Source organism: Rhinolophus ferrumequinum, chromosome X (genome assembly GCF_004115265.2).
Source record: "Rhinolophus ferrumequinum isolate MPI-CBG mRhiFer1 chromosome X, mRhiFer1_v1.p, whole genome shotgun sequence".
Taxonomy (NCBI): Eukaryota; Metazoa; Chordata; class Mammalia; order Chiroptera; family Rhinolophidae; genus Rhinolophus; species Rhinolophus ferrumequinum.
The window spans coordinates 123234075-123248995 of NC_046284.1; the positions used below are offsets into that span (position 1 = coordinate 123234075).

Sequence of the window (14921 nt, forward strand, 5' to 3'; positions counted from 1 at the left end):
CTGTGTCTTCCATTTCCATTTCATGCACGTTACTCAGTAGAAACACCAGTGTTTGCATAAAAACACCTACCCTCTCCGTTCACTCTCCCCAAAGCCCTGTCCCTACTTCCTCTATGTTTTGACCTGATTCCGCATTATTTTATCAACATGATGCCGCTTGACTCTAATACAATTCCATCTTTAGTTCCCAATGGTCTTGTCATGAGAATATACTTAAAAAATGTATCGTTCATCATTTGCTGCTGCTTTTTTTTTTGTTATTGATGCTGTATTATGTCAGTATTTGAAGATTGGTTTTTTAAAAACTAGGTCTTTCATTACAGTTGACATTCAGTAGTATTTTACATTAGTTTTAGGTGTACCAGCATAGTGGTTAGACATTTATAGAATTTATGCAGTAATCGCTCTGATTAGTCTAGCCCCCACCTGGCACCATACATAGTTATTACCATATTATTGACTCTATTCTCTTACACAACACTTTCTTCATTTTTGTAGATCTCTTTCTTCTTCTGCTACAATAAAATATTCATGATGAAAACTACATTTCAAAGCCAAGATTACGTATCCTTTCTTCCCCCACCCCCATCTACCATCCCATTAGCTAATAGATTTATTTTACAGCTCGGGGCTTTTAATTTATAGAAAATGCAAAAGAAAAAAAAAAGTATTGCTTGAGTCTAAGTTTGCCCTTGTTTTCGTCTTGCTTACCATGTGCAGTTCCAAACTCTATAAAGGAAAAACAAAAAGGAAATCCATTGTTGTGTGGTTATGTTGGAGGACTTTTTAATTCTCTAGCCATCCTTGAATTCGTTTTTTTCTCCTTTTTCACCAGGTTGATTGCCATTTTTTCCAGTCAGGGTGCCCTGTTAGTGGACCGTTTTCTACATTTTAGGGCTCAGGCAGAAGACCTTTCCCCTGCATTATTTGTTAGACCGATAGGGACAGAAAAGATAGCTGCCATTTATAAGTGTCCTGAGTGCCTGGCAGCACACAGACAGAGTTCCATTTTTCTCTCTTCTCTGGCCATAGATAAAGTTCCTTTGGACCTTTGGTTTCATAGTTGCATTAAATGATGGCCAGCCTGTGTGAAGGGTAGAAGGTAAGCTCCATGCAAGGCTCAGAGCACGAGGAGAGGCTAGAAGAAGAAGGAGGCGGACAGGGGAGGAAGAGGGAACATTGGGTTGAAAATGCCCCACCTGGGTACAAAAGCAGGTTTGGTTCCCTGATTTCCTTTCCTATTTGTAGTGGTTGCAAGTCTTAAATTGTCCTCCCTCTCTATTATTATCAGCATAACTTTATTCCAGTCTGTGGCCCTTTTTAAAATAAAAACCAAGCATTTTGGGCAGGCGTTAGTGTGCGAAAGAGCCTTCTTGGGGAACGTCACGTGCCCCGTCTTTAGGGAAAAAGCTCGAAGAGAAGAAGGCACGTTGAAGGGATGCATTTTGCACACTTTCCCGTTGTACCTCTCCGTCTACACGTGTGTGTGCATCTGAGCGTGTTCTCATTTGCACACATGATGGCCCCTGATTGAAGAACGTTTCAGAGGCAGGTGCCCTCTATGTGAGCGTGTGTGTGTGTGTGTGTGTGTGTGTGTGTAAGAGGTGCCTTCAGTGGATAACTCCAAGCGTGAGCTTCTCAGCAGGTGTCTCACGCAGGACTCGGTCTCAATGCAGCCTGGGTTCTCCTTCCCCTGCAGGCACAGGCACGTTCGGGCGGGTGCAGGTGGTCAGGCAGAAGACGGCCAAGCGTTTCTTCGCCTTGAAGGTCATGAGCATCCCGGACGTCATCCGCCTGAAGCAGGAGCAGCACGTGCACAACGAGAAGTCGGTCCTGAAGGAAGTTAGCCACCCGTTCCTGGTCAAGCTGTGAGTATGCCTCGGGTCTGTCCCCACCTGTGCTTCTGATCCTCACCGTCCCTGGGACCCCGAGCGAGACTGGGCGGGGCTGCCCTGCCTGCCATGTGTGCATGTGACCCTCAGACCAGCCAGGGACCACCTGAGGCCACTTCTCATGGTGCTCACATGATGCTGCAAAGCTACTGAGCTTGGGCGGCCAGGCCCACACACACACACAGGTGCTGCTTCTAGAATGTCTGCCCTGCTCAGCCAGTCAGACATCCACGGGCATGGGTGGCCCCGCCGGAGACGTTGTCGGCCCTGCTTCCAGCAGGGTCAGCTTCACTGGCTCCCTGGAGGGCCTGCTCAGTTGGCTTTCGGGGACCTCAGTCACCTTCTCAGCTTTAGTCACTCAGGTCGTTCCTCGGGTTTCTAGTTGACTGTTAGATGTCTCCATGTAGACATCCCACACATGCCTGCAGGGTAAAGCGCCCCACGTGGAGCGGGCACATTCCTCTGCCCCCATGAGGTTTGCTGGTAGAGAGGGAGACCATTTCCCACCCAGGTGTCAGACATTCGGACGCGCAGACAGGGCTGTCTGTCCCCAGCCATGACTGCCTTTGGCCCACCTCCCACCCCTTCCCTCTGCCATCTCCCTCTCTGTCCTCCCCAGCCCCTGCCTGACTCAGGTCCCCTTTCTCTGCCCTGAGTTTCTGCCCCGGGCCTCCCCGATGTTCTTGCCCCACCCCCACCTTGCTTCCTTCTGAGGTGCTCTTCGCTTTACAGCTGTGGCGCTCCTCCCCACACACTTCTCCAGTGAGCTGCGTCTCTGCTTTCGGAGCAAAAGGGGCTTCCCAGGGCTCCCAGAATCGAGCCCCAGTGACATAATGCCCTGTGAAGGGCTCGTGAAGTCCTGGCCTGTGGCCCTCCCTCCGTCCCTCCCCTCTTCCCGCCATCATCCAGTTATGGAAGTACACGTGCAGTAGAAGGTGCAAAGTGCCGTCCATGTCATCGCTGCAGGGGTACTCGGGGGCCACCCATCCCCTGCCTGCCTCCTTCCTCTGCGTCCCCCGATCCTGCACCCCTCCTAGCTGACCGACACCTGCCTTTCTTCATCGTCACACCTCCCCGCATGGAGGCAGATGTCCTCTGCCATGCTGTTGAAGCATCTGCATGCACCCCGACACAGGGAGGTACACCCCGAAACTCAGACACCAGAACAGTGTCCTCTAAGCCTGAAACGGCATCTTCCCAGAGCGGGGATGTGTGCCACGCTTGATGACGGGGAGAAAGGAAGCAGTTGACTTTTTGTTTTACTTTTATGGAATGAAAAGACGGTCTTGTGCCAAAATGAGAGGTCCCTGAGAGTCTCATGCTGTCAAGTCATCGAAACCAAAGTAGCACCCGCAGCAGGGCCACCACCCGTCCCTTGTTGGGTCCCAGCCTGCCCTCGGCCACTGGCGGGAGGACGGTTATAAAAAGTACATGTGTATAGACCTTCCCCAGGGATGAAAAAAGGCTTCTAGTTGTGTGTCTTCTATGACCTGAGGTAGTGATTCTGAGAAAGGACGTTAGCTCACTAGGGTTGTCAGCAAACATTTTCTAAAGGAGACATGGACTTCTCTATAAAACCACCAACTTGTCGTCACGTGTGTGTGTGTGTGTGTGTGTGTGTGTGTGTGTGTGTGTGTGTTAGGGGTTGGGCTTCTGCCAAATACGGGGTGCGGTTCAGAAGGTGCTTTGTACGCGAGTTTTCCAAGGAAGACAGTGCACCTGGCATTCCGGCCTGGCCTCTGTTTGCGGTGACATTGGTGACATTAGGAGAACAGGAACGCAGAGCGTATAGAATTGATGGTGAACACGAGACGTCTCAGACGTTGTTGTTGACAACAAATGCATTTCGAGAAGAGTGAGGAGCCCAGTGGGAGGAGAGGTGGGGACTGTGGCAGCTCCAGTTCACCCCATCGTATGTATTCTGGGGTGCAGGCTCAGCCTTCAGGCATCGTTAGGGTGACATTGTAGGGTATATGCATAGGCTCTTGGGTAAGGGGCTCCAGTGCTGGGAGTTACACCCTGCGTGGGTGGCTGTCCTGCCCCGAAGATGTGTTCATGTCATCTCCCATACCTGAGAACGGGCCTTATCTGGAAACGGGGTCTTTGGAGGTGTGACCAAGTGAGGGATCTGAGGTGAGGTCGTGCTGGATCAGGGGGCCCTGAACCCAATGACAGTGTCCTCATCAGAGACAGAAGAGCAGGGACACAGACACAGAGGAGACGCCACATGGAGACGGAGGCAGAGATGGGAGGGAGGCGGCCACCAGCCCAGGGACGCCTGGAGCCCCCAGGAGCTGGAAGGGGCGGGAGGGACCGTCCCCTGGGGCCCCCGGAGGGAGCGTGGCCCTGGGACACCTTGATGTCACACTCCTGGTCGCCAGAATGGGGAAGGATGGATTCCTGTGGTTTTAGGCCCCCTAGTGGGGGGTGTTTTGTTACAGGAGTCCCAGGAGATTTCATACCCTGTCACCTCTTGGAGTGGGGGTCAGCCAAGACGATGGGCAGTAGAGGTGTTTTGTTTGTTTGTTTGTTTTACAATTCAAAAATCTAAAATCCCAAGAAAGAGCCCCATGGATGTAGGGGGCCGGGTAGAGTGTTCAAGTCAAAGTTTCCAGGATGGAAGCCTTGGGCTTTGGGGCGGTACAAACGAACAGGGAAAGGGAAGAGCTTGCCAGTCCGAGCTTCAGTGAGATGATGTGCTTTCTGTGGCCAGAAACCACTAATGAGGAACCGCTAATGGCGGCTTTCCTTAACCGGGTAGTGGAGTCCAGAATGCACAGGGACGTGTTCTGTCTTTGGCTGTGTCTTGTTTTCAGTGAACTACGTGAGTCGTGTGTGTATTTATTTATTTAGAAATTATTTTACTTTAGAAATAGAAAGCATCCTGCAAGAAAAAAAGGAAGAAACACACAAAGGACCCACGTAGTTGAGATCACAGTCTGTAAGGTCTAGGTTTGGGGGAATGAAATTCGACCCAGGTGTCCGAATTGGCTAATTTTTATCTTTGAAGGAGTGAGACTTCCCTATACCTGGCTCCGTAATCTGCCCTTTGGTATGTGACCTTGACTTCTCTCTTGCTTCCACCCTCCCCGGGGGCAGGTGAGAATCCAGTACCATCTTTTTATACTTCACGTCCAGCTGGGGGTGTGGCTGGGAGGCAAGAATTTTGTTTTGTCCTTTAGTCTGCGAGGGACCTCACAGTCATTTAGATCTTCTCCTCAGGGGGTAACACTTCACCAGCTTGGGGAACAGATGTGGTGGGAATTCCTTGAAAATCCCCTGATGTTGGTCAGTATTTGTTTGCCCAAAGCACGGATACAGCGTGTAAAACAAGGCAGGCTCTGGGTGCCACAGGTCTCGTAAAATGCATAGGATCTTGGCACATTATTGTCAGAATGGATGCTGTAGAGACTTAGTGGTGATGTGAATTTTCAGGTTACCTTTATCCAGAAATGATGGGAAAAGATGCTGCCCACTGCGTTAGTTTGCTGGGGCCGACATAACCAAGGACCACAGACCAAGTGGCTTACACAACAAGAATATATTTCCTCCCGGTCCTGGAGGCTGGAGTCTGAGGTCCAGGTGTCCCAGGGCTGGTCCCCCCTGGGGCCTCTCTCCTGGGCGTGTGGACGGCCTTCTGCTCCCCGTGTCCTCACACGGTCGTCCCTCTGTGTGTGTCTGTGTCCTAACCTCTTCTTATAAGGACACAGTCCTATTGCGTCAGGGCCCACCCTAGTGAACTCATGTTACCTTATTTAACGCCCCCAAACACAGTCACACTCTGAGGTCCTGGGGTGAGGGCTTTGATATGTGAGTTTTGTGGGAGGCACGTGAGCAGCTCAGGGTTTATCCCTCAGTGCACGGGGGTCTTATTAAAATGCCTTCACAGCATCTTTTTTTCTGTGCATTATCACGTGAGGGGCCAGCCATGTTTACAAACTGGGTTTAAAGTTGACCTAGTGTGATCAAGTTTCCCGGTACGTGGACGGCATGCTGTATCTGGCCAGCCCCATGGATGGACGCGCAAGGGGGCCCGGGCCACAGGATAAGGGACGTGTTTCGTGGGAAAGCACCATTAGCAAAGGATGCCTTGAATTCCCCAGTGGTGTCGAGTCTCTTCGAACTGGGAGTCGCTTCCTCCAACACCTGCTTCCCGTTGCTGATTTCTGGAAACATGGAGCCCGTTTTGCTGCCTTTCAGCAAACCCCACGCATCGGCTGTCACGCCGGACAGGGATGTCTGTGAGTGTGGAATTCCCCTTGAACGATTGGGTGCATTCACCAGTGGCATTATCAGCCTTCAGTCTGTGAGCTGTTATCGGCTGTGGTTTTGGAAAGATGCCAGGGCGCTCATTCAATACACATGAAGGGACAGCGTGCTGTTTGGGGAGGAAGCCTTGTCCCAAGGCCGCTGAACCAGGGAGAGAGAACTTTAGAAGAGCCAAGAAACTCGGGGACCAGGGCGTACAAGAATTGGGACAAAGTCACAACGGCCAGGGAGAAAGGCTGGTAGTCTCCCCAGAAACCAGCGTCCTGTGACCACCCATCCCTCACCCTTTCTGCATGGAGACATTGCTGGCGTCTTAAGAGATATTTGAGCCCAGAACGAACGGGTTCTCAGCCCTGGCACTGCTGACATCTGGGGCAGGTAATTCGCTGTGCTGGGGTCTGTCCTATGCTGTGTAGGATGGTGAGCAGGGTCCCTGGGCTCTACCTGCTCGGTGCCAGTGGCACCCTCCCCAGTGGTGACCATTAAATGTGTCTCTAGACATTGTCAGAAATTTCCCTGCAGCTACAATTGTCCTGGATTGGAGGCTACGGCCATGGGTGCATGATGGATGGATAGATGGATGGATGGATGGATGGATGGATGGATGGATGGATGGATGATTGATAGGTAGGTGATACATGATAAATGTATGGTAGAAATATGTCTGGATAGATGATAGATGATATAGATGGCTGGATGGATAGATAACTGATAGGTAGGTGACATGATAAATAGATGATAGATAGATAGATAGATAGATAGATAGATAGATAGATAGATAGATAGACAGACAGACAGGATCTCTGATGCTTAAGTAGGTCTCTGAACCTCATTTACTGACATTTGTGTCTGGATGACAGACACCTGGGAAGTGTGTCACCCACACACCACATGGCGAGTCCTTCTCGTTACTGGTGCAGTGACATCTTCTGTCTTCACTGTGAGGCATTCACGTGCCCGTAGCCTAGAGAGCACGTGCCCAAAGCCTAAAGGAAAGATCTCTGTCAAGATCAGAGCCTCAGATCTCTCACTCTCCATTAGTCCACGGACCGGTAGTTGGTAAAAGCGTTCCTTTGTTTTCCTGATGGTGAAGGAGGAAAGAACACAGTGTTCCACCTTCCCAGCCCTCTAAGCAAAGATCTAGAAATAGCTGTCCTTCCTCTTTCGTCATCGCCTGCAAGGAACAGATGTGACAGAAGGAACACAGACACCTGCCAAGTCCTGTTTCTGCTTCTTGTCCTAAAATGACGTAACGGATGTTTCGTGGGCAAGCTGGACGCTTATAAAAGGGAAGTTTAGATTGTGGTGACAGAGGGACGGTGTGAAGTCCCCAGTGGATTGAGGGGTCACAGATAACGAGGGGATCATCTCCTCGGTGAGGCAGGGGACGTGGGGTTGGGATGAGGTGGACACTTCCGCAGAGTTGTGCAGAAGGGGGAAGGGTGTCTCACGGGGTGTGGGTGGGGGAGACCCTTCCAGATGCAAAATGACACTGCAGCTGCTGGTTGGTCACCAGGGGTCCAGGATGCAGTGACCAACCTGACTCTGCGTGGGACTCAATTCTGGGTGTGGACGGGGTGAGAACATTGAGGGTGGTAGGCATTGTAAAGGAGAAGAGATGACACAGAGGGTCCGGCAGGGTCCCTCAGGGGTTCGATGGCAGGTGGCGTGGGCACAGGGAAGCACAGCCTGGGCGCATAGTAGATGCTGGGCTTCCCTGTGGGTTCAGGTGGGGGCTGGTGTGTGTGGCTGCTGACAAAGGTGACACACTTCTGACGTGCACAGTCGTGTCATTGGGGTGGCACACGGCTAGGAAGCTGAGTGGGAGAGAGAGGGGATTCTCATTCGGGATACTCTGAGGGCAGAGGACCCGTCTTGGAAAAGAGAATCACTGTCATTGGTGGGAGCCATCAGATGCAGCCACCGAGGGTGAGGGACCCTTGGGACCAGGAGCAGAAGACGGCCGTGAGGTGGGGGGAAGGGGGAATAAGCCCAGGTCACCTTGAGTGGGGGTTGAGGGGGTTGGTTACCACGGAGCCAGTTCGGAAAGGGCAAGGAACGTTCCAGAGCCTCAGATTGCACAGAGAGATGGGGCCGAGGAGATAGGGTGACGCGGGCCGTCTTTCCTTCTCTTCCGTCGGTGGCACACGTCCAGGTCCCGCTGTATGGCAACATTTGGAGAGATGACAGCAAACGTTAACCGAGGCATCTGCAGATGGGTGCAGCTGACTTCCAGGTCCCTGAAAATGCCTTAGGGGCGGGGCCCTGGCTCAGACTTTGCAAGCAGAAGACGATATAAAGATGGAAAGTGATTGTTTCGGATAGAAAGCTGCTCTGAGCTGGAGTCTCCGGGACAAGCCGAGGGGCCGGGGTTCGAAACCTCCTGAGACATTGCACACGACAGAGTCTTTCTGCTGTTCCCCATTCGTAGGTTAATATGCACGTGTGGACACATTTAACATTTTAATTCGTTTCTCAGTTGTGGTACAATGTACACGACACACAATTGTCTGTCTCAACCATGTTTTGGTGTATAGTTCAGTGATGGAAGGGCGTTCACGTTATTGTGTAACCAAACCCACCTTCATGTCCAGAAGTTTCTCTTCTTCCCCAAATGAGACTCTGTCCCCAGGAAACACTAACTCCCCATTTCACCACCGTCTACGTCCTAGCTCTACGAATTGACTGCTCTAGGGACCTCCTATACATGGAATTATGCAGTATTTGTCGTTTTGTGACTGGCTGTTTCACATAGCGTGGTGTCCTCAAGGTTCATCCTCGACCCAGCAGATGACAGAATTCCCTTCCTTTGTTGTGGCTGCACATTATTCCACTGTACAGATGGATGGGCCCATTTTGCTTATCCGTCCATCCATCCGCGGATGGATACAACTTCCTGCACATTTTGGCTGCCGTGAATCACGTAGCTGTGATCCTGGGGTATACATATCAGTTCCAGTCCCTGGTTTCAACTGGTTGAGGGCATTTGCAGTATCTAGTTCTGTGTCTTCTGTGTTTGTGAAGGAGGCTTCACGTGTTTTCTTTTGTTTGTTTCTGTTTTCTTTCTTGGCTTGTCTCGTGCTTGCCTTTCTTCTTCCCACCCTCCCTGGTCCTCAGGTGTCCTTTTCTCTGTGCTTCAAGCTGTCTGCATGTACACACACACACACAGACAGACGCACACGCGTCCACACACACACACACACACACACACACACACACAGTTTGGACATCACTGAAGTATATTATACACACTTTTTCTTCTTACCATTTCCACTTCAACTTCATGGAGTGCCCTGTAGACGTTTCTGGGAGGACACTTTCTGGGATGTGTGGTCAGGGTTGAGAACATGCTGAAGGTGAGGCCAGACATCCCCACCTTCCCATGGAGAGAAGCGGGGCCATGCAAGGTGGAGGTGCAGGCGGTGGGAGCATGGACGTTGGTGAAGGGGGCAGGCGTGTGTGCACGTGCCCCCCAAATCGTGCCCTCATCCCCCGTGACCGGGCTTGCTCTGTCGTTTAGCCTCAAGACTCCCCCTGAGGTATGGTGGTCCCGCAGTGCCTGCCCCCATCTGCGCGAGACGTCTGTGTCTGATGTGGTCCAGGTCCATCCTGTTCAGGTGTTTCACAGGCCGTTCAGGGTCCTTATGTCCAAAAGCAAAACCTTGACCTTCCTCCTGGTCCCTTGTACCCAGAGGTCCCTCCGTTCAGCTTCCCCCACATGGTCTCCCAGGCCCTGCATCCCATCGGGTGCCATGTTTGGTTTCCTTTCTTGGCTTTGAAATCCCATCCATGGTTCCCCTCCACGCATTCGACAGAAGGAAGACTCTCTGCCATGTCTCCACGGTGCCAGCTGGTACCTCACGTTCCAAACTTCCTGCACGCCCCTCCCTGGTCTCATTTGGGCAGGGATGCATCTGGCCCCCAGGTCCTCCCAAGGCCTGTTCTTGCCATGACTCCACCCGGCATCCCGTGTTGACTGTTCAGCGTCAGCTCCCCTGGTGACCTGCAGGGCTCAGGACACCCCCAGCTGGATCTGCCCTTCCCATCACTGTATGTCTAAGACAGGACGTCACCTGGCACAGGTGGGTCCTTGGCCAAATTCTACCCACTCAGTGAGGAAAAGAGTAAATGGCTTATGGAGGTCAGTACAGAATGGGGTTCGGGAGTGACGATGGATTGATGTTGTTTGGTCAGGCTGACAGTCCCTATGGAGATTTCTGACCCCAGAACTCGCCTTTTTTTGTCCTGTCCCTTGCGGTAAACCCTCTCACTCTTTTTGCCTTTGCATTTGTATTTTTTATCTACTTGGTACAAGGGTCGGTGTCTTGCGCATAATGAGAAGCGTTTGACCAACAGATGGGCTGATGCAAGTAATCTTATTTCTGATTGTCTGAACTTGGATTTTAATGTATTTGTGGCCACGCAGATGCCTTCCTGTCAGTCCAGAAGCCCCAAGTGGTGACTTAATGTTTGTAAACGTTCCAGGGATGGTGAGTCGTCTTCCTTGGGCTATTTCGGTTCTTATCATTGATGACACCAAACTCTTGACAAAGTCTCTCCATGTAAGAAAAGTCTTATTGAGGGAGATTTCAGGGCAAGATGTGCCAAAGAATATATTTTTTTAAATTTTCTCATGATATTCATTTGATGTTAGTGATTTGGAGGAAGATGGGTAACTCAGGGGTGTCAGGAATTATTTTTTCACAGCCACGGTTTTCTGCTCCCTTCTCAAGGATTCTGATGACTGATAGCTTATGCGTGTGGTGCATGTAGGTAAAAAGTGGCTTATCTCCCTTCATACATAGTGTCTGTCTCAGGCATTATGATTTGTCCATCTCTTGTTTGATTTTGTTGAGGTATTTGTGGAACAAACTTACCTTATATGGCCTTTTATCATGGTATAATTCTCCCCACTCAATCACTTGCGACATTTGACAGTAATATTGTGATCTATAATAAGAACTCTATATTTGGTTCTTCTTATATATTTGGTGTCTTTGGTTAACTAGGTGACTTTCGGACCACACTTAAGGACGGGGCTGGCTGCCTGGAGAACCAGCCAGCTGGTTAGAGGGTTGGAACTTGCAGTCCACCCCCGGACCCTCCTGGGAGAGGAGAGGGGCTGAGGGGGAATCACTCACCAATGGCCAGATTTCATCAATCGTGCCTGTGTCCCGAAGCCACCATGAAAACGCAGAAGGGCGGGGTTCACAGAGCTCCCGCGTTGGTGACACATGGAGATCTGGGGAGACTGGCACGCCTGGCAAGGACGTGGAGGCTCTGTGCCCGGTGCATCTCTTCCACCTGTCTGTTCCTGAGCTATATTCTCTCATAATACACCACTGATGTAGTGAGTGACCTGTTTTCCTGAGTTCTGCGTGCCGCTCCAGCAAATTAATCAAACCCAAGGAGGGGGGTCGTGGGACCCTCTGATTTGCAGGCAGACGGTCAGAAGCACAGGTGACAACCTGGGCTTGCGACTGACGTGTGAAGGTGGGGGACAGTCTTGTGGGGCCGAGCCCTTCACCTGTGGGATCTCACGCCGCCTGTCTCTGGGTAGGCTGTGTGAGAACGGAGTGGAATTGCAGGGCACCCACGTGGTGCAGCAGAATTGCTTGTTGGCATGGAACAAAACCAACAAACCCACACGTTGGGATTGGGTGCAGAATAATACACACTAAACGCTGACTCTTCGTATATGTATCGTCTGCCCCATGGATGACACTGCAACAGAGCTGGACCCCAGCTGATCGAGTCTGAAATCTTTGAGCCACTGCTCCAGCCTGGGTCACCTCGTCTCTACCCACAGTATGATTAGGGACCAACACACTCTACTGAGCGGCGTAATCCTAAAGGGTCTTTCATGCCTTTATCGCTAACCCTCTCTTGGCGCCGTTCTCCCATTGTTAGTTATTTCTCTGATGGCCCGGAAGGGTGAAATGGGGTGGCACTGGAACGTGGTGACGCGTGGTTTTCAAGAGTTGAGAAAGGAGCTGGACTGATTATTAGCCTGGTGGGAATCAATAGAGCTGGCTGTAGGATTTTTGTAAAGAGTGGGTGCATGCTAATTAAAGAGGAGAGTGTCTGTGTGTGTGTGTGTGTGTGTTTATGTATTTAAGGGGTCCTGTATGTTCTTCTACCTTTTCAACCAAATTCACAGTTGTAGGAAACGGTAGCCCCGTTTTGGGCTAGTCTGGACCATTTAAGTTCTTTTCAAGGGCTCAGTAACACCCCTATGCCCCAGAACGCCAAGCCTTTCCTGGAGCACTCTAGCTAAATTTGCCATCCACTGTGCCCCATGGACTCAGACGGTCACCAGTTTACGTAGAGCCTCATGGTACGGGCTCACCAGTCAGGTGCTATTTGCAGCCTGCACCCTATGTCCCCACCTGGGCATTGAAATCACTGCAGGGTTCCACGCTCACCCTCGGAAACAGTGTGGCTGTCTGTGATTTTCCTTGGAGTGCGTCTTTTGGTCCCTACAAGCTTCCTCCCCCAAAGCTTTGTGTTTCTTTCACTTACTGTATTGGTGTGGCCCATCCCAGCGGGCAGGACCCTCTGGTAGGTAGATGGTTCCCTGAGCTGCCTCCTCATACGGTGGCCAGTTCCCTGGGCTCCGTTTATTTTTGGCGAAGCCCAGATGGACGCTGGTCGTTGGCCAAGCTTTGCAGGAAAGCAGCAGTCATATTGTCCTGACCCAAGAGGAGGTGAGGGCGTCATTGCAGTGTCATTGGTGCCCGATCTGGGTTCACATCGTCCTGTGTGTCCCCATGCCTGCGGTGGCTCTTATTGGATGGCCCCTACCTGGGCATACTCATGCCTCTGAACGCTCTAAACACATGGCCCTCTGTTCCAAAGCGCTCTTCTCTTTATCCCTTGTTTCCTTTACGTGAAAATGCTCTTCCTCCCTCAACACTTACCTCCCTTTCCCCAAGACTTCTAAAACACCGATGTGACACAGCCTTTTCTTCCCTCTCTCTCAACCACACTCTTTCTCCTCGATCCCTTACTGCTGCTGCCTTTTGTTCCATTAACAGAGCTAATCGAGCCTCTGAAAGGACGATGCATCTCTTCTGACTCTCTCGGGCAAGGTCCTACCCGGTAATTGCCCAGAAATCTCTTACTTTGGGCTTCGGTAATGGCCACCTTTTCCTGGCAGGTGTTCTAGAGTCAGTGCATTAATTTATTGTAAGTTTCCAGGCATGATTACAGCTCTGGGTCCCTGAAGATGTGCCCACTGTGTATGCATTTGCTGGAGATGCCAAAAACAAATATCACACACTCGGCAGCTTAAAAAAAACCAACAGACTTATTTTCTCATAGTCTGAGAGACTGGAAGGCTGAGACCCAGGCGTCCCAGGGCTGGTCCCCCCTGAGGCCTCCCTCCTGGGCGTGTGGACGGCCGTCTGGTCCCTGTGTCCTCACACGGCCGTCCCTCTGTGTGTGTCTGTGTGTCCTCATCTCCTCTCCTTATGAGGACCCCAGTGCTGTTGGATCAGGGCCTACCCTAGTGACCTCATGTTACCTTAGTCCCCTCTTTAAAGCCCCGTCTTTTTTCTGAGGTCCTGGGGCTGAGGGCGTCACCATACATATTTTCTGGGATATAGTTCAACCTACAGCAAGCTGTTAGCTAGTGTATTATGTAAACATGGTCTTTACTCTTCTCCATTCTGAGACCATTGCACGTTTAACAGGATGCTCGTGTCTTAACATTTTCTATCCACGTGACCTCTGTGTATGCTGTATGTTAACGTTTATGTGTACCCATCCTATCCATACTGGGTCTTAACATCCATGCATATGCACACGTTTGCGTGCCTCCGTGTATGAATATCTGAATATCTGGCCATACCTGTCTCCCAATGCCCCCGGTGCCCACATCCTGTCACCTGCCCACACCTGCCCCCTGCATCTCTCATGGGGCCCCTTCCGTCACCATCGTGTCCCCGCAGGTTCTGGACGTGTCACGACGAGCGTTTCCTCTACATGTTGATGGAGTTTGTGCCCGGTGGGGAGCTGTTCAGCTACCTGCGGAACCGGGGTCGGTTCTCCAGCAACGCGGGGCTCTTCTACTCGGCCGAGATCATCTGTGCCATTGAGTACCTACACTCCCGAGAAATTGTCTACAGGGACTTGAAACCGGAAAACATTCTCCTGGACAGAGATGGTCACATCAAGCTCACCGACTTCGGCTTCGCGAAGAAACTGGTAGACAAGTAAGTGACCGTTTCCGCCCGTTCTCTGTCTGACTTACCTCCCTTGGCGTAATGTGCTCTCGGTCCATCCAGTGTGTCCCAAATGACAGGATCTCCTTGTGCTGAGTGGATGAATAATAATCCGTGGCATATGTATCACGTTTTCTTTATCCATTCATTGGGCACTGGACACGTGGGTTGTTTCTGTGTCTTGGCTACGGTGAATGAAGCTGCAGTGAGCCTGGGGTGCAGACATCTCTTTGAGATCCTGATTTCATTTCCTTTGGATAAATACCCAGGAGTGAAATGGCTGGATGACACGCTAGTCCCCGTTTTAATGTTTTGAGGACCCTCCATACCGTTTCTCGTTGTGGCTGCACCAATTTACGCTCCCACCAACAGTGCACGAGGATTCCCTTTTCTCCACGTCTTCACCAACACTTATTATCTCCTGTGTTTTGGATGGTAGCCATTCTGACAGGTGTGAGGTGACATATCTCAAGGTAGCTTTTCTTTTCATCAAAATTATACACACATACCGTGAATCAAGGAGCTTTCTCTCTAC

At 51.1% G+C, this 14921-nt stretch overlaps 1 protein-coding gene across 1 annotated transcript in view; it reads left to right on the forward strand.

Moving 5' to 3' along the window:
* PRKX (protein kinase cAMP-dependent X-linked catalytic subunit) overlaps positions 1-14921 on the forward strand; it is a 67074-nt gene that overhangs the window by 26102 nt on the left and 26051 nt on the right. The window contains exons 2-3 of the mRNA XM_033106405.1: positions 1700-1868; positions 14114-14377. Coding sequence (XP_032962296.1) covers positions 1700-1868; positions 14114-14377 — 433 coding nt within the window. The remainder of the gene's footprint in view (positions 1-1699; positions 1869-14113; positions 14378-14921) is intronic.